General features: G+C 51.7%; 2 protein-coding genes across 14 annotated transcripts in view; one reads left to right on the top strand and one right to left on the bottom strand.

Annotated features, from left to right (window-relative positions):
• LOC108123811 (retinal degeneration A) overlaps window positions 1–18,762 on the top strand; it is an 84,389-nt gene that overhangs the window by 40,807 nt on the left and 24,820 nt on the right. For all 13 annotated transcript variants that reach the window (XR_011441856.1, XR_006246351.2, XR_011441855.1 and 10 more), the window contains exons 2-3: window positions 16,198–17,000; window positions 17,341–18,752. Coding sequence is in view for 10 of the 13 variants with exons in the window: in XM_017239131.3 (XP_017094620.2) it covers window positions 16,911–17,000; window positions 17,341–18,752 (1,502 nt within the window). In the remaining 3 variants the exon portion in view is untranslated. The remainder of the gene's footprint in view (window positions 1–16,197; window positions 17,001–17,340; window positions 18,753–18,762) is intronic.
• LOC108123814 (uncharacterized) lies at window positions 4,396–5,100 on the bottom strand. The gene is made up of 2 exons (XM_017239150.2): window positions 5,033–5,100; window positions 4,396–4,923 (listed from the first exon to the last, which is right to left on the bottom strand). The coding sequence occupies exons 1-2, from the start codon at window positions 5,096–5,098 to the stop codon at window positions 4,396–4,398; spliced, it is 594 nt and encodes a 197-aa protein (XP_017094639.1). The 5' UTR covers window positions 5,099–5,100.

Here is an 18,762-nt window from a genome sequence, read left to right as displayed (position 1 = left end):
TCAGTAATAATTTTCCTTTCAGTGGGAGTTTGCTCCTTAAAATGTTTATCCTTTTTATTTCGTTTGTCTTACTTGCCAGCCAGAAAAGGGAAGTGCTTCGCTTTTCGAGGAAAACCCCCCCAAATGCACTCTACTTTATGGTCCAAATTTTAAATTATAAAACCTTGAAGAGCACTGAATGCACCAGCAGTGCCTTATGCAGTCATCATTTGTCAAGTTGATTGTATCCTCTTCCCAAAGATCCTGCTTCCGAGTCCCCTGGCTGGCTGGGTGTATTTTGGCCAGTGCCTTCTAAAGAATGTGGCAGGTTGAGATTCATGAGCTGCTTTAGTTGAACAGGATCCATAAAATTAACGCTGAATGAGCCAAGCTTCAGGATGCAACAATGTCTGCAGCCACCCACCGCCACTGCCATTGCCACACCCACGCCCATGCCAACAGCCTTTGTGTGTAATGAAAAGGAAAGTAGAGTAACGAGCCAACAATAACGAAAACATCTACTCCCAAGACAAGACAATTGCCGCAACAATGTTTTTCGGTTTTTGCAAGCCGCACTTTTTCGTCGGACTTGCCTCCTTTTGTTGGTCATTTAGGAGCTCATTTTGTAGCCTCATTAATGTGCACGTCGGAGGCAGAGGTAGAGGCGGATGCGGATGAGGGTCGGGTCGGAGGTGGGGCTGGAAGCCAACGTATAATGACCGCCGAGATCCCGGCTCTGGCCTGCTCGGGGCATTAAAATAACATCATGATATATGCAATCTTGGCCTAAATGCGCTCCGAACATGTTGATTTCCTGTTGCCACAAGATATATTGTTTTAATTTGTGTTGCAGGAGCAGGAGCAGGGCAGGAGCTCATTTGTTTCACCCATTCTCGAGCTTTATAGGGATATAAATAAGGACTAAATGAAGGACATCCCACTGAAGTGGTGGCAGTGCCGATCCTTGGGATATTTTTAGGGACGAGAACGCCATCGATTGCCCGTAATGTCTCCCAGAACTTTTAATAATATTATGATGTTACCACTTACCAGAGTTGCTAAAATTGCGAAAAATGGGTGTCACTTCCGGTCCTGCCACCCTCTCCGCCCCTCCCGAATGTCTCCTGGTCTTGGCCAGGGCTTGGCCCTCGTCACTTTCTTTGCATTCTTCTTGGGCCTTCCGCTCCCTTTGTGTCCTTTTCTGTACCTTTACACTTAACTCAATTTGCTGGGCCAAATAAAGTACCCTGCCCGGCCACGCCCCCTGACAAGCTTATTGGGGGCAACTGCCGGGGGAATTCCTCGGAGGAGCGCTAGAGGAGCGGGAAAAGGTATAGAAAATTATTGCTCAACGGAAAACAATTATTTTGCGCCGGTTTCTGGGCTCGGGGCTCCGGCCTCCCCCACTCCCACCTGCTCCTTGGCAGCTCCTTCAATGTCCCTACCGGCCCGCCCCCCCGATGGCGTGGCATAGCACGGTATCGTGTAATCTGAATATTGGCGTGACTCTACTATCGCCGGGGCACGAAGTCGGCTGCTCCCTGCAGGACTGGCTCCTCGGCCAGGTCAAGACGGGCTCGCTACTAAATTGCACTTGCCATTTTGGCCATTTAGGGTTTATCGACTCCTGCCGCCACTCCCGCCCTTTGGCCTCTTGCCTCTGGGATTTGTCGGGCTGCGACTGCTTATCAGGACTTGGTTAACCATGTCCTCCGAGTCGGAGATATTAAGAGCCTTTGTACTCGGTTGTGGCATAAACCTGATGAGAGGCCCTTTTAAATCCTGCAGAACTCGGGCCATTAAAGCCATGGGTCGGGAGTATTTCATTTTCGTTGGAGCGCCGGTTTATTTCGAGTCCTGCCGCGGGCCACATGGCGTATGTGCGATATTTGGTAATGCGTGTAATTAAGCAACACGTTCTCGTCGTCCTTGCCATCGTCCTGTTGGCTAGCAACTTCCGGAATCCGGACTGGGCTGTTTTTGCGGCGAAACATGAAACTCTAATTACCACAAAATGCCCAGAAAGGAAACTGCTTCTGCTGCTGGGAAACAAAAAATAGGAATATAAACGGGCCAGGTCCTGGGTGTTATTTTTTGTAACTTGTCAAGTATATTTGGGATCCGTAAAAACACGTGATTTGATGAATAAAATGCCAGCTCGGCCCAGAGGACAGGTGGGATGCTCAATTATCCCAGGCCTGGCTATATAATGGGGGGAGCTCGGATGTCCGCCTGGATGTGTGTGGATCGCGGCCTGTTCCTTTGTATCTCGAATGGCGGATTGCGGATGACGGAATGTGGATGGCGGCTTAATGCGCAAGTAATTGCCGCCACAGCCACCGATGCCAGATGCCAAATTCCAAATTCCAAACGCCTGTTGCCAAAAGCCAGTTGCCTAACGACGGTTAAAAGGGTTTGGGGCGGCCACCTGGCCACCTGGATGTGTGAAAACAAATCCCCCGATGACAGCTTTAAGCCCACATTCATTACACAAAATGGGTCTGTGTACTTTAAAGAATATTTTCCGGCTTTTCGCCATTTTAAAATATTGCGCATTTGGAAAATTAATAATGCCGTGAGGGAAAGGCTATCCTACGCCCAGACCCACGCACTCAGGCCCCCTTATTGGCAACATGATTACTGCGTTTTTCCGACCTGGCCCATAATTACGTCCTCTCTGCCTCCTGGACACAGTTTTTGGTAATTTCGGTGCAATTTTGGGCTGACATTCTAAATGGTATTTCCAGCGAATCGAACGGTCCGATGCGATCCGAGATGTTAATTACAGAACGCGGTCCCTGCGGTTCGAACTTGAACTTTAAACAGCCGGGCAGTGGGAGGTCTCGGCTTTAAAATGTATTCAGGCCGGCAGGGAAAAGCTTCCACGTTGTTATCGCTGATCACCGGCACCCTTTTGTCTCGAAAGCATAAACATCCAACAAATCACCGCTTGGAGAAAGCCCTCTGCCCTCTGCCGGGTACTGAGTGCTAGCATCTTCTCCTGACTCCTGACTCCTGACTCGTGGCTTCTGGCCTCTGGAACTGTTGCCAGTAAATAAACTGGCCAAATTTGTCTAATGCGCCGTCATCCCCATCCAGAGGCCCCCGCCCGCTCCTGGAGGGGTCCTGCCCTCCCTCTCGGGGCATTGTCTTTACTCCACTCGTTCCGTGCATAATTCACGAGTTCAAATTGCCAAACGCCACATAAAAGTACAAACAGGCACGTATTTATATATCCTGGCATCTCCGCAGCCCTCCGCAGGGCGGGCGTGCTCCTTTTTTCTTATTCTGTGGCACACTTGTAGTCAGGATAATAGTGGACGTGGAGGACACTTGTCCTGAAACGGGTCCGGCATCCGGGCATTTCAAATGCTGGTCATGAAAAGTAAATGCGATTCAGGTCCATTTGGAAACACAAACTAATTGGATAAATAGTATCCACTCCGGCCCGCTGTCAGGGCTTATAATTTTTTAAATACCACCTTCCCGAACAGCAGGACTTGACGGCGATAATCCCTAAACCGCTATCATCCTGGCCGCAGCTGTTTTAAATATATAGGTTGGGTCGCGTTGGCTTTGCGGCTTGCATGCAAATTTTATGTTTTAATAATAAGTCTCTGGCATGCAAGCGTCGCATATTTTATGCCGATTGCTGCTGGGGCAGGGGAGTCCTGGCGGGCCCAGAGGCGGGGGATTAGACATGCTCGAGGCGGTCCCACCTGGAGGCGCTTCAGCTCAGGTCGTTCGTCCGTGTCCCGGGCTGTTTGGCTGTAACCCAATTGTTTTTTGGCCGAAATACCCGAAACGAGGACTGTGGATATCGCCCCACGAGGCTCAACAGTTGCAACTGTTGCGGCAGACCGGACTCGGACCTCCAAACATACTTGCACTTTATGCCCCGATGCGGCGATTGAATTCCGAACAGGGCCGACAGGTGCGTGCGGTCATGCGAACTGCAAAATGCAAATGCCACTGGCCATTCGACCTCAAACATATGATGGCCCCAAATTCGTGAACCCTGCGACCTGAAAACCGAACCGCGTGGCAGTCTAGCAGGGGGTGTAGGGTGTAGCCTAGTTGTACCTGTATCTGAACTGAGTCCTGCTAGTACCAGTCCACGTGGCTTGATTAGAACCCTCCGGTTCCCTTTGATTTCTCACTTAATTAAAAACCCTTAGCTGGCGTGCAGCACGCACACGTGGCGGGGACCATCTTAACCCCATTTCTACTACAGATCTTGGGAATAAGTAGCCGCTCCCGTGGCACAAATCATGCGGAGGAGCTTGGAGGTCAGAGATAATCTTATAATCTAAGCAGAGCCCACTGTTTATTGTGAAATTGCGAGAAACAAGGGGTGGACAAGCCTACAGGCTAAAAAAAAAACAATATTATTGCCTCCTGGAACGGATTATTCCGTCAGCAGGACTTGAAGATCGTGGCGTTCACCTCGTAGTGGCAGAGGGCCTTCTTGGAGACCTTGTCCTTGGGGTTGAGGGAGTAGACGGTGCCCTCCAGGGTGTAGATGGTGTTCGGGTGGTACATGAACTTCAGAAGCGCCGTGTCCGGCGGCACCTGGATGCGGTTCATCACGTAGACGCCGGCCTTGAGGGGACACGCCAGGCTCATGTTGCTGGCGTTCTTCGAGAGCATCAGCTTGGCGACGTTGTTCCAGGCGGAGACGTGGCGGATGTACTTCCAGAAGTCGCAGGTCTTTGTCGTCGAGTTGTAGAGGATCCGGGGCAGCTCCACCCGCGAGGAGGCGGCGCCGCCGCCCCGCTTCCGTGGGTGCTGGAGGAGGACGAGGTGCCACAGCGGGATGGGCACCTCCTGGTGCACCGTCGTCACCGAGGACATGGAGTTGTTCTTCAGGAACATGTTCATCTTCAGGCCGTAGGCGGGCGTGTCCCAGGTGGAGATGCCTACCAGCTTCATCGTGTAGCAGTGCTGTTGCGAGGAGTTTAATTAGTTTGGTGGGATTAGTTCACTGCCAGGCACTGATCTCGAAGCACAAGCTCGGTAACAGAACAAAAAAGTAACAAAAAGTGGCACCCACCTGCTGGGTTAGTTGCACGAAACCGAACAGGCCGAGGAGGCCCAGTACGCTGCCACAAGAGGCCATGGCTCGATACGACCGACTGGAGGGCGTGCGAGCGGCGGTGGCAGTGATTCAGTCATTGGGGCCCGCTAATGATGATTCCCGCGATTTGTCACACCTCAATTGGATCAATCTGGGCAGCTTGTTGTTCTGCCATTCGGCTCTAATTGCGATGTAATTGCCGGGCCAGTTATGGACTGGCGGCGCGACGGGGGAATTGAATTATATATCTGTTCTCTCGGCCGGCCTCCAAGGCAAAGCAAATAACAGGGAAGGAAACATTTCGGGTCTCGGGTTGCGCTCTGCTCTGCTCTGCTCTGCTCTGTTTGTTTAGGTCGGGGTCCAGTTCCAGGATGGAACACGAGCTGCCCTGCCCCAAACAACATGTTTATCTGCAGCAGCAGCAGCAGCCACCGGAGTTGACTCTTTGTTATTACTAAAGTTTTATTATTGTTTACCCAGCTAATTGCATTTACGGTGGCATCCATCCATCCATCCATCCACCCATCATCCGGTAACCAGCAGCCAGCAACCCACCTGCCGCCGGACTGCTTTCTGTGGGCGATTTCCGTTACACTTTTCTCGCAGATCCGTTTCCGGCTTACAGCGTGTGTGCCGCGAGATGACAGCCATCCCCGTCCGTCCGTCCGTCCGTCCATCTGTCCCTGATTCAATTTTCATATTTACATTTCCAGTTTTCAGTTTTCCGCCTCCCCGGGAAATATTTGCCCGCCACACTGGCTTCCAGCTTAGGGCTCTGTGCCTCAGCCCTTCCTTTCACGGTGGCTTTTATGTTGTTAGCCCAACAGGATGCCAGATAGTGAGGGCTTTGTTTTCCCGCAACAATCCAAACTAGCTTACGACTCTGGGATATCGTTCTCGGCTACTCTGTTGCCATTGGACAGGACCCCCAACTTGGCAGGACGAGACTCCACGAAATGGTCCACGAAAGCCATTTAGGAGTCTGGAGTCTATCTGTGTCTCTGGTTTCTGGTTTTCGATCTATTCCGGTTTATTTTTATTCCCCATTTTTTCGATTTGTGTCAATAGGCTTTCACGGGCTTTTAGTTGCCTGAATGGCGACTCGGAGGCCTCCTCTTTCCATGTTTTTTAGGAGCGATACCCTATCCTCTATCCCCACTCCGAGTGCACAAAGCCATTTGGCGGTGGCCGGAGTCGGTGGGTTCGTTTGCGGCTTCGCAAATGGCGACTTTAATGGGCCCACTTATGGGGGCGGAATAGCGCAGCTCTCCCGGATGAGGAACACCTTGAAGCTCGTCCCATTCTGCCCGCCACTTTGCACCACACTGGCGGAGGAGGAGTTCGCCTCCCTAGGAGCTCCTCCCGGGAGCTCTCAGCCCAGTTTCCGCATCTTATCGTAGCACTGCATTCGGGGCCTTGAACGTTTTATGATTGCATTTCTCGGCATAAAATAAACAGTGGGCGGGTGTGGTGTGGCTTGTGGGGCTGTGTGGCTGCAACACCCCTCTCTCCCCCCTTGTTCGCCGCAATGCGACTTCACACCAAATGCGCGGCTGAAACTTTAATAACCTCAGACGAGGCCGCCGACACTTGCAATAAAATGGCTGCTTGTCGTAAAAAAAACAACACTGGCACCCGCACACCCCGTGGCTCGTAAAAAAGAGCAACGCCACGGAAACTAAAACGGGGCAAGGACCCGGGGGAGCGGTGTCCTGACCAGACCTGTCACCGCGTCGCCACTGCAGCTCGTAATCATGGGTCCCCAACCATAGCTAGCTCCAGATCCACATCCGCATCCGGACCCGGACCCGGCGCATCCTTTTGCGCTGGCAGCCTGTCAGTTGGAGTTTTGGGCCATCGCATCACATTTGTTTCGTTGCCTGGCACTTTATTGCCTGTCCTGCATAATTGTTGGGCTTATTATTGGATTTTGAATAACATCCCATCGACACCGCCACCTCCACCGACATCGACATCGACGTCGACATGGACAGAGAAAGCCGTCACCATCTATTGGACAGGCTGCCGGATGACGATGTTGCTGCTGCTGGGGCTCTGTATTGATTGGGGAATCGGTCGGAAGCAGCTCCGAAAACGGCATAACAGGGGCTTAGGGTCGGATTTAGTTTTTCTATTTATAAATGGGTATTTGCAGCCAATAATATTTTATCGATTGGCTGTCGGAATGTGTGCCGATGCTCTATTGTTTGCTTAAAGCTAGGGACTCGACTCGAGGAAGTGCCCATCTGAGCCCAGGGGAGTGCCGGCTCCTGGCCCATTACCTGACAACTCCCCGCGCGGATGCCAGAATATGTCATTCCAGGAACCGTGACAGTGACCGTGGCATATTACGCATACGCCGTGTAGGCCGTCCGGCCTATAATGAACCTGGCCCGAATTCCCTTGACCGCCGCCAAGACAAAACACGACCCATCAATCTCTGACAGGGCAGGACTATGCAAAACTCTCGAACTCTCCCGGCTGCCAGGCTGCCCGGCGGAGTACTCGTAAATTTCGTTTAATCATCCGGACGGAGCCCGGGCCCAGGCCCTCAAACACGGACACGGACCCGGACTGTGATGTAGTACGTAAAAAAAAAACACAAAAAAAGAATTAGAGCCCGAAAGGACCTACCGAGCACGTGGCCATTTAATTGCTCGGCCCGGCCCTTTGTTCTGGGCCTGTTTCTTCTTATTGTGGCTCGTTGGTATGAAAATTTATTGGCAACGCCAAGACTGACGGGACGGGAAGTTGGTAGTTGGACCCGACCTGGAGGTGCAGGATATAGGTGGGACATAGGAGATACAAAGATACTGAGATACAAAGATAGGTGGCAAATTGGGTCACATATGCAACAGTTGGGGCCGGAACAGATGTGTAACGGAACGGAGCATAAAACGAAACGGAAGTGGCGACAGCCAAGGTCACCGCAGAGCACACAGTACGCAGTACACAGTACAGAGAGAGAAAGGGTCTACTTCCGAGCTAGCCGGAGCACCCGGCACCTCAACCGACTTTCTCGCAGTGCACATGTGGGTAAACATGGACTTGGGCGAGTGCTAGACGGCAGGTGGCTGGGGAAAAAGCCAGGGGCCCACAAACACCCGGCAGAAAGTGCAAATTTATGTTGGAATTAATTGCAACTGGCAACAGGACCTCCGAGGACGGAGGACCAGGCACCAAGCACCAAGGACCTCGCACACATCAACGGGTTGTGACTTTAATTAGCCGCAGAACAAGACTCCCCGCCCGGAATCAGTCAGCCGGGCGGAGGTTGCGACAAAGTTGTGATTTATAGACAAGTCCTGGAAGCCGAATAGCTGCCACAATTTTTCGGAATTAAACGGGCCAAGTAGGAGCCATTTTAAAGAATAACCTGCATGTGGCAGTTCAGGTAGTAGGTGGTAGGTCCGATTCATTGGGCTAGAAGTGGAGAGCGTGGGCTCAAATGTAATTAGATATACGGCCCGATGAGCTGTGCATGTTTTTGCGCATCCTGTGCTCATCAGTCATGAATAATTGAGCCTAATTGTAAATGCAACTCGACAGTCGAATCGGGCAGTGAAGTGCCTCCCACTTTTTGCAGTGCAGGCCTGCTGGCCATCCTGACCATCCTGGCCTGTTTAGCCGCTTGTGCGTTGTGTTTATTAATTCATCACAATTATTACACACGAAACCTCAGTCCGGTTCTGGATGCTGTCCGGAACTTTAGACCTATTGACACCGGAGATTTAAATGCCATAGCTCAGAGCAGGAGCAGGAGCCAGGACGAGTCGGATGCCACTCCCATTAATATTGAATACCTTGGTGCGTTGTATAAACCGAATTTAGAGCACAATTTTCGAGTAATTCCGATTTGCTGACAGGTCGGATAAGCGCATATTCGGAAAGGCTCACCAAACATGCCTCGTGCCACATCCAACGTCCAACATCCCACGGAGCACGGCCCACATCCCACTTCCCACTTCCTACACGTGTGAATGATGATGCGTGTGGGAGGTAATTTTACGGACGTGCCCCGGGCCATCTAGGTGGAAAATTAATAACCCAGGAATGAAAAGCGATTGGGAAACGCTCCGAATACCGAATACCATGCTGCACTCTATCATCCTGTCCATTAACAATAAACCAAGTGCGGCTGCATATTTGAGTGGACTATTGTTGCTGCCCCAGGCGCTATAATCAATTATTTAGCCAACATTCTTACAATCATCATGCGGAGGGGCATGGGGGGTAATCGGTTCTGGTCCTATCTTGCCACACATATTGCCACATTACATTTTAAAGTAATTTGTTATGGTTATAAAGTGCCGTATCAATTATTTAATTGCTCGCAATTTTAATCACTTTGTTTGCCCTCTTTCGGGCCAGGGCGAAATGCAATTATGGAATATGTGATCGGGGAGGCAGCATCATCCTGCCCTGCCCAGGGATGGGTTGTCCTTGCCTGACAGTCGCAGGAGGCATAAACCACTTACCACGGGGCGGGGGCGGCCTTGTATAAACTGGAAATAATTTAGCCGCCACATAACTCACCTGGCCGGCTCGGTTTTCCCTTTCGACCTCCCGCATGTAAATCCTTGAAATTGATGCCCCTCGTTGGTGACGGGTCGCCGGGTCGGGGGTCACGTATTTGCCATTCAATTGCTCATTCACACTAGCAAGTTTGCATCCATTCGCACTCGCCTGTTGCTGCCACACTGCCCTCTGATGTATTTGTTCAAGTGTGGAAAATAAATAACCGGTCCCCGGAATGGACTCGAAATAAAAACATAAGGGGATGCCCATCACCGCTGCATCATCGGTGGCTACCTGAAGCCCAAACTGAAATGGAAACTGAAACTGGAACTCGGCGCCCAACTTGAGGGGCATAAATTTGTGGCGGCGTGTTCGGTGCTTAGGCAGCTCCAACTTTTCGCAGCCACTGTCCCAAGGACCAAGTTGGCCAACTGGCCGACTGGCCGACTGAGACAAATGGCAACAAATTGTAAATAAATAAAAGTTTTTCGGCCACTCGGGACCGTGCATACATAAATCCCATTGAACAACGCCGATCAATTTCGGGAGGACCTTGCGAGGTCCGAGGACAAAGTTTTGCCGAGGTCCCACTCCCTCCCAGGTCCTCCTCCTCGGACGGCAGTTCCCATAGTGTGTAGTACACTGCGCGACATAATTTGCAATTAGATTGTGTCTGCGACGACACTGGGTGCCGGACTTGATTATGCGCTCGGAACGGTGGCTTTTGTTTATGTTTATGGAAATTGTTTCCTCAGACACCTTTCTTTGTCGTCCTCCCCGCTCCCTCCTGCTTCCTGAGGTCCTTAGTTGGGCCCCTGGCAGAATTATCCTCCGGCTTAGCCGCCTAATTGTTGTTTTCCTTTCCAGGGCCGGCTCCTACTGGCCCTACGGAGAGAAACCATTCATAAACGGGCCATTACTTCCCAGACAGTTGCAGTTATTCAGCCATTGAGGAGCAGTATGTCCTCCCCATTTGCATCCGAAAACTTTCGCAATTGAAAGTGACTTGGCTAATTAGGGCCGACAGAGGATTAGGTGGCCAAGCCCGACTTGATGGCCAGTGCAAAGTTTTCGGCTTATCCCTGTGTGTGTTTACTTGTGCCCTGGATACTCATCCTGCGATATCCACACACGCCACTGACGCTTCTTTTGTGTGTTAATGGAAAAAGTTAGAAGGCCGGATCCGGAATACGGAATCCGGAATCCGGAATACAGAGCCTGTTGCGGATTCTACTTGTGCTTCTGTTGATTGCATTCGCAACTGGCTCTTTCAATGGGCATTACAATAAGCGGCAGCCCATTGTTGTGCTGCCCGGAAGATAACAAATCCAGCACACGCATCACTGCCACACTGCTGCCTGCCCCCGCCAGTCTTTTGTGGGTGCAACATGCGGCGGCAACACCAAACTTTACGTTCAACACTCGGCCCGCCCCCGGGTATTTATCGCAAACTGTTTGCAATTTATAATAAGCATAATGAGCCAGCGAGTGGGAGTGGGTGGCTGCCGTGGAGTTCCAGGTCAAGGCTAGGAGATTCTTGGAAAGGTACCATCGAAATAGATTATCTGGAAATAGGGCACTGTAGTACAGTAGCCTTTAGATCCCTCGTTGAAAGTGTCAAAGTAATGTAATTGACTAGATGAGGCATAGCCGCTTTCGAATCGATCCTCTGCGCTCTCAGCTATTCCGACATCTTGCCAAATTCATTATTTGTCTCGAAGGACCATGTCCCACTAGCAAAGCACTACACACTCTAAAAAAATATGGTTTTCCAACGGAAGTGAACCGCTCGAGATGAAATTTGTCGAACAACTGAACTTGATTTCTAACTGGGCGAGTGGAAATTTCTTCAGTTGGCTTCTTTTCGTGTGAAACGGCAGTGGCAGGGGGAAGGGGAAAGGGGAGCCCTGCACCGGGCCCTGTTTGTGGTCGAAGCTGCTTAAAAATTGATTAACACCTCTGCCATAACGAGCCTCGAATTACCAAGAGGCGTCTAACTGATATTTCCACTCTCGGGTATTCCGGCTCGTTGTTATGTGCTCTGGTGGTTAGCGCCTCTTTAATGAAATAGATGTGTAGTCTTCCACTGGCATTGAAGGGTGAGTGGCACCGATTCAGGTGGCGCTTTTGGGAGACTTCGGTTGAATGGGTTCCAAGTCAGGACTCGGAAGCTTACTTTTTGGGCGACATCTATCTCGTCAGGGAAGGGTATTGGTACATTCGTTCAATTCCCATCTCCGCCAGAACAATCTCACCTATTGAGCAAAGTGGTTAGCGTATTTCGGCCTTGTTTGCTCTCTTCTCGGCCCTGCCAAGCGTTTTTACTTACCAGCCGCATGTTAAATGCCCTAATTTCCCGACCACTTTGCTGTTGACTTTTGTGCGAGCGGGTCGGCTGCTGCTTTAGCACCTTGGTGCGATGTGGCCACAGTGCCCCCCATACGTCACTGGACACAGCCAGCCCCCGCCCCTGGAAAAGCCAGCGGCGGGCTGTGGTCTGTCAGTGTGTGCTGACATAATTGCGAGTGGATGTCAAATATTGCCTCTCGATTCCTCCGGCTAATGCCGTCCGTCCATTGACTTTGAGAGGCTGCCTGGCTGAGACGGGTGCCGAGGTGGGGAGCTGTAGGTGGCGAATGGAATTAAGAATGCCAATGAGCTAGAGTTCCGAAGCTGGCCCTGAAATTCCAAGATTCCCAGAACAAAGGATCTCATCTTTTCGCTATTCATTTATCGATTTCTGGGCTGGCGCTGTAATTGCACGAGGAATGCTCCCATTTGATGGATTTATGCCTCTGTGGAGGCATCTCCATCTCCATCCCTCCTCTCTCTCCTTTCCCTCATTACTTGTCTGTCACTTTTGATAATTATATGAGCGTTACACGCTACTTTCCCTGGAAATGGAAATGGAGATGGAAATGGGCATGGAAATGGATGAATTTCGTTGGCTTGTGTCAGTCACACACACTCACACTCATACAAGGCACCAGGTCCTTTCGATGGCTACAAGGATTTGCACTTAACCTGCTCCACTTGCAGCCCAACTCGGCATCAATTGAGATTGCAGGAGAGAGCTCAGGCGAAGGGGCTTCTCAAGTGGAAGCAATCGCTCAAGTTGGCAACCCTTTTTCTTAGGTATGTCTTGGCCCGATTCCTCCTACTGGCGGGTCTGACCCGCCGACTCCTGACGTCACCGCTGACCCACTTGGCGGAGCAGGAGCCAGAGGAGGGGAATCGATTCGATTCGCATTGGAATTCAAAGTGGAAGGCAGCGCCCAGTGGAGATAAAGAGGAGCACTTCCCATTTCGGATGCCCTGCTCACATTTCAATCTCGCTCGGGTTGCGTTCCCATTGATGAATATGCCAAATCATCGGGCACGTCCTCCATGGCGGAGGCGAGGGCGAGGACCTGTGACCCGGGCCCAGGACACGTGCTCCAAGCAAAACAAAAAAATTGGATGCGAATAAGGAAAAATGAAGGCACGCAGAGGAAAGTGGTGGCGGGAAAAGTTTTTCCATTCACTCTTCGTTTGTTTGGCGAGTTATTCTGTCAAAATTTATTTAAATATTCTGCCGAATTTCCCGGAACACAAACTTCGGGGGCCGAAACCGAAACAGAAAGTGAAAGTGAAGGCGAAAGGAGAAAGCGTTTCGCGTTAAATAATTTCCCCAACAGTCATTAAGTGCAACAAAAACACATTCTCGCTGGCAGCGACAAATGGCAGCAAATTGTGGAGCCCGCCAGAAAGGAGGAAAATAAATAAATAAAGAAAGCCAAGAACCCCAGGAACCCAAAGAACCTAAACCCCAGACCCCCAGACCCAAAGGCCCACCGTACTTACCCCATCAAGCGGAAACTCTTCTCCGCTTTCCCTAATTTTTCTTTTCCCGGTCTTCGGCAACTTTTCGTACTGCCAACAATTAATTGAAATTAACATATTTTTCTTCTTTTATTTGAGACAACTTATCCGGCACCCGATCTCCCCCAGCTCCCAGATACCCAGCCACCCATCCCCTTGACCGCAGCCCGTCGAGTCCCCCGACCAAGTTAATTTGCCGCGTCTGGTCCTTCCTTCGTCCTGAAAGTGAAAACGCCACGAGTTAATTTCCAGTGGCTGTGAAATTAAAATGTGGAAGTAAGCTCGGACTCGGCCAAATTAAATCCATTCCGGGCCGGCAAAGTTTCCGAATTGATTTTCGCAGGAACCTGACTAGCAACACCCCTTTCAGGCCAACTTTCCCATTAGGCTCAGTTCCGGGAATCCTCAAACCATCGCAGAAACTACCATAACCGAGAGCAACTCACTATCTGGGGGGGCCAAGAAGGCGGAAGATTATCAATCCGCCATAAATTCGGATTATCAATAGCCCTCATGGCTTGGGGCACGATTTTTATGACAAATCGCTGGATAATCCAGGCCGCAAATTAATTTTACAAAATTTTTTATGGCCTGTAAGTGAAGCGCTTTTATTTTTGTGGCACCTTTAATGGGCCAGACTAAGAGCTCCTCTTACCGCCACGGAATGGAGCCGAGGGGATTTCGCTCAATTCCCCTACCGAGATTCCCGGGAATCCATAACGGGAGGGAGTCCATGGCGGGGGGGCTCACTCAGTCACATAATAAAGGCACATTCCTCATACGCCACCGATTCCCCAGTTGCTCCATTTGGTGCGCTTTGAGTCGAGACCGAGACCGAGAGCCGGAGACCCCTCCGAGAGCTCACTTCTCTGTTTTTTGTTGATTTTTTATTGTTGTTGCTGCTCGTTGGGCTGCCTTTATGAAAAATTATACAAAACTTTTTACTTAGTGCCGCGCGGGCTCCGAACAATTACGAGGCCATCAGGGAGGAAGGTAGGAAGCCAGCCAGGGGCGGCGCAGAGGGGGCTGTGTTGGGTCGGGCCTGGCTGGGCCGTGCCGGTCAAGGGGCAAAGGTGGCAGAGGGTAACGTGTTTGTAATGTTTGTTTGCCAGCGGGCTTGTGTGTTTGATTTTCCCTCTTAAACGATGCGGAAAAGCGGACGGAAAACTGGCTTATTGCTGCGAAAATAAAATCTGTCACTTTTCCACTAATTAGGTCTTTTTATTTGAACTTTTTAGCATTTAAATAAATTGTTTATACAGCCCAAAAGTAGACTCTATTTTTTTTCAAAAGGGCTCTGCACTCTGGACTATGGACTCTGCTTCGTGATTGGAAACTGGCCTGTCCATTGTCGCTTCCACCTTTTCTAATTACGCACTTTTCTGAATTCTTTTCGGCTCTCAAATTGCCATTGGAGGCACCCATCCCCATCCCCATCCCCAGCCTGAATGCCCTTCCCTCCATACCACACCGACGCCTGTTGAGCGAACTTTCGGCATTTCTATGGAATTCAATTTCAAAGCTATATCATTTTCATTTAATTTCACGCTTTCAACCTGCGACCCACACAGGCTGGCTTTGTCCGGCCGCATCCCTTTCGCTCCCGCCACACGCCAATGCCACATGCTGCCCCCCACGTCCTACCCAGTAGCACCTCCTGCCTAACCCCCCTGCCTTCGGAAGCAGCCGCGGCACATGCCAAAGTTATGCCATAATGGATTTTTTTGTTGTTCGTCCTGCTTTCCGTTAGCCACCTATTGTCTGTAAAACGAAACCGTCCCTCCGCCGCCCCATCACACCTCTGCGGCGCCCATTTCCCGGCCGGATAGCTGCCGGGCCCCGCCGCAGAACTCCCGTATCCCCCGGAATCGGGCCGAGCCGTATCGAACCGCATCACTCGTCAATTTAGCACTTTCAACTGCACCCACGTGTCCTGCGGCCCGTACCACCTGCCCAAGTGTCCTCTGTGCCCTCTGTGTCCTGTGTCCTGGGAATGGATTGGAATAGAATAGAGTGGAGAGCAGAATAGAAGCAGGGTGGGAGGGTGTCTTTAAGGAAACCCAAGAAAAAGAAGAACTGCAAATCACCGCCTTGTAGGGCAAACAAGGATATCCCTGTCCAGGTTAAAGAGCAACACAGATTCAAGGAATCTGATTGCTCCTAGGAATCCGTGGAGGCTCCCTCAGATGAGAGTGTGAATCGAACATAATCGCGTCAATTAGGATTGCTCCATAAATATTCATACTCGCCGCTTCTGACAATATTTGGCCAAAGGTTTCGGCTGAAAGGAAGCCCATCCACTTCAGGGGCCAACAAAAGCCGGGCCTTAACCCATTTGGGGCGCTTAGTGGGACTTAACCCGCGCTTTTGTGCCGACTGACTGGCAGACTGGCAGCAGTTTTTCCAAAATGCTTCAAACAAACAATTTTCGAGCGCCCCCGGGCAATAAAGGGATTTTTCAATTTGCGAAAGCCTTCGATGTGCGATTTTCCAGCTGCTTTTGTGCGAGTTTGGAGGTTCAAGTGGGCAGGAGGGCAGGGCAGGAGCTTTTGAGGCAAAATTGGTCAGCAAAATGTAGTTTGGCGTGTAAATTGAGCAGTTTTTGCTGCTATATTCGCTTGGGCCCTTTGTTTAGCGTTCCGTGTGTTTGATGCCAATATTTTAAGGAGGGAGGAGCTCTGCGGAGAGCGCTTTTTAATCACTAAACTAACGTAATCAACTCTCTACCCCTCCTTTCTTTTCGCGTTTACTGCAATTCACAGCGCCAAACTTTCGATTAATTAAAAGTAAAACAAAAAGCCGACAGCCAACAGCCAACAGCCGACAAAGAACAACAAGGCTACTGGCGGACAACCACTACAAGATCAATACCAATACCGATATCAACAAAAATAACAACTCCTCGCCCCCCGGGAAAATAGGAGCCACACACAACAGCCACAGCCACATCCACAGACAGACACACCCAAAAAAAAAATAAATAGAAGGAAGAAACTTTGGCAGAAAATCAACATCGAAATGGAATTGGGCATCAGAATTGTCAATCAGCATTTAGCCAGCTACAACAACAGCAGCAGCATCAGCTCTACAACCAGCAATAGTAAAAAGCAAAGCGGCAACAGCAGCAGCAACGACGAATTGCAACAGCAACAAATAAATCCAAAAAACAGTGACAACCATATAACAACGATAACAGCAACCGCAGTATCATCGGAGGCAGCCACGACTGCCATACAGACAATAGACTACCCATTAGCAGGAGCAGCACAAGCAATAGTTGCTGCTCTGGCAACAGGATTAACTAGCGCCCGAGCAGCATTAGCGACAGCCATTGCAACTGCCGTCCACAGTCGAGCTGCCCAAGACCGCAGCTACAGAAACCACTTGGCCAGAAGCAACTAAACCAGAGACAACAACAACCAGATCAGCCAGACCAGCAACACCAGAACTAGAACCAGCAACAGCAATCTGCAACATGCAACGTCTACGCACCACCTTCACGCGTTCGCGCACTCCGACAGGAGCAGAAATGAAGATGCAGAACAGCCTCGAAGTTCCTAAGCAGGTATATTCGGAAGCCAGGCTCCTGGGACTCTGTAGATCCCTTTGGAGCCTAGACTGGGTCGACAAGTATAGAGTCTTAATCCTCGAATCGGATGTAGAATGTCTGCCGTCCGGCAGGATGTTTGTTTTACATTTTTGTTTCGTTTGAAGTCCTCAGTCCTTGTCCTTTATGTCCTTTTGTGTTGCTTTCAGTGGATTATCATTTTGTTGTGCGAGTTTTTAGTTTTTTGGCTTACCATTGATGTTGTCTTGAGTTTGTGGAGCTTCCTGATTTTGTGCCTTTGCATGTCCTGCCTTCCGTTTACGACCCACCTGTGATTCTTCCCGACCGCTCGTTGCAGGTGCGCTCGGCCTCCTTCGACGAAATGCAACTGGAGGCGCAGCGGGCCTCCGCCCAGCTGCTGAAACAGCAATCCTCCTCCTCCGCCTCGGCGGACGAGCGCTCCTCGGAGGCGGGCTTCCTGCAGGTACCGCTGGCCGCCCACCAGCAGCGGTCGCACAGTTTCGACTCGGCGGCTGCTTCCGTGGGCAGCGACGATTCCGGCACCTTCTTGGAGGTGCCCCGCCGACTGAAGGCTCGACGCAGCTCCTCCACCAAGACGCCCCCACCCTGCATCCACTGTCACTACCTGGAGGAGTACGAGCGCCGGATGACGGCGGAGCAGCGCTACTTCATCGACCACCGTGAGCTGAGTGCCTTGAGCAACACCAGTTCGGAGGTGAGCGAGGACGAGGAGGACGACGACGACGAGGCAGAGCAGGACGAGGAGGGCGAGGCAGCGACGGGCGAGACGGAGTCTTCGGATTTGGCCTCGGGCCAGGATGAGGCCAGGGCCCTCGAGTCGGAGCACGAACATGACCCAGACGACGACGCAGCCGAGGAGATGGACATCCGGATTGGCAACATGAGCCTGGGCAGCAGCATCGAGGAGTCCCGCGCCCGGCTGCCACGCCAGATGCGGCGGCACACCATCGGGAGCAGCTCCATGACTTCCGGCACCTCCGAGGACGAGGGCCTGGAGAACTCGGACCACGGATCGCCCCACTTTGGCAACACCCTGCTGCCGCCCCAGCCGGCCACACCCTGCGGCATCACCTTCACCCTGAGCCCCACTAACGGCGACTATCCCTCGCCGCCCCTCTTCCCCATCGATCCTTCCTCGCCGCCTCTCTCGCCCAGCCCCCTGGTGCCGCCGGCCATCGCCTCGATATCCTGCACCGCCGCCGACTCTGAGGACGCCGGAGCGGCCATGGGCCTCCCGGTACGTACCCGGCGGCGCTCCATTTCCCGCCAGGAGGCGGTGTTCGTGGAGCCCACCGGCAACTCCCTGGAGAACGTGTCCCACGAGGAGGTGGACAACAACAAGTCGTCCGTAGAGACCGCCGACTCGATGGACGAGGCCTCCACCATGGCCACCTGCGGCTCGCCAACGATCTCCCCGTTCTTCGCCGGCGGCACCACCGGCGGACCACCCAGCTCGAGCCTCCACAGCGCCTTCGTGGTGCGGGACATCTACTTGACGGTGCCGGACCTGAAGCGGGACCGCGCCGCCTCCGTAGACTCGTGTTTCTCGAAGCTCTCGTCAGGGCCGAAGGCGGAGGAGTTGCAGCCGAGCGCCGACGGATGCTTCCTGACCGTGCCGAACATCAACGCCACCCGGTCGCGGTCCGTCGACATCGTCCTGCCCACGGACGAGCAGGCCCGGTACAAGGCACTGGCCATGACAGGATCCACGGCCACCTACACAGATGGGTATGTATGG

Source organism: Drosophila bipectinata, chromosome XR (assembly GCF_030179905.1).
Source record: "Drosophila bipectinata strain 14024-0381.07 chromosome XR, DbipHiC1v2, whole genome shotgun sequence".
Lineage (NCBI taxonomy): Eukaryota > Metazoa > Arthropoda > Insecta > Diptera > Drosophilidae > Drosophila > Drosophila bipectinata.
Note: the sequence above shows the minus strand (reverse complement) of the source record. Positions and strands in the feature narration are given on the sequence as shown.

Coding starts and splice junctions, on each gene's coding strand:
- LOC108123814 (XM_017239150.2), bottom strand. CDS start 5,098: ATGGCCTCTTGTGGCAGCGTACTGGGCCTCCTCGGCCTGTTCGGTTTC. Junction 4,924..5,032: donor TCGTGCAACTAACCCAGCAG/GTGGGTGCCACT, acceptor TCCTCGCAACAG/CACTGCTACACGATGAAGCT.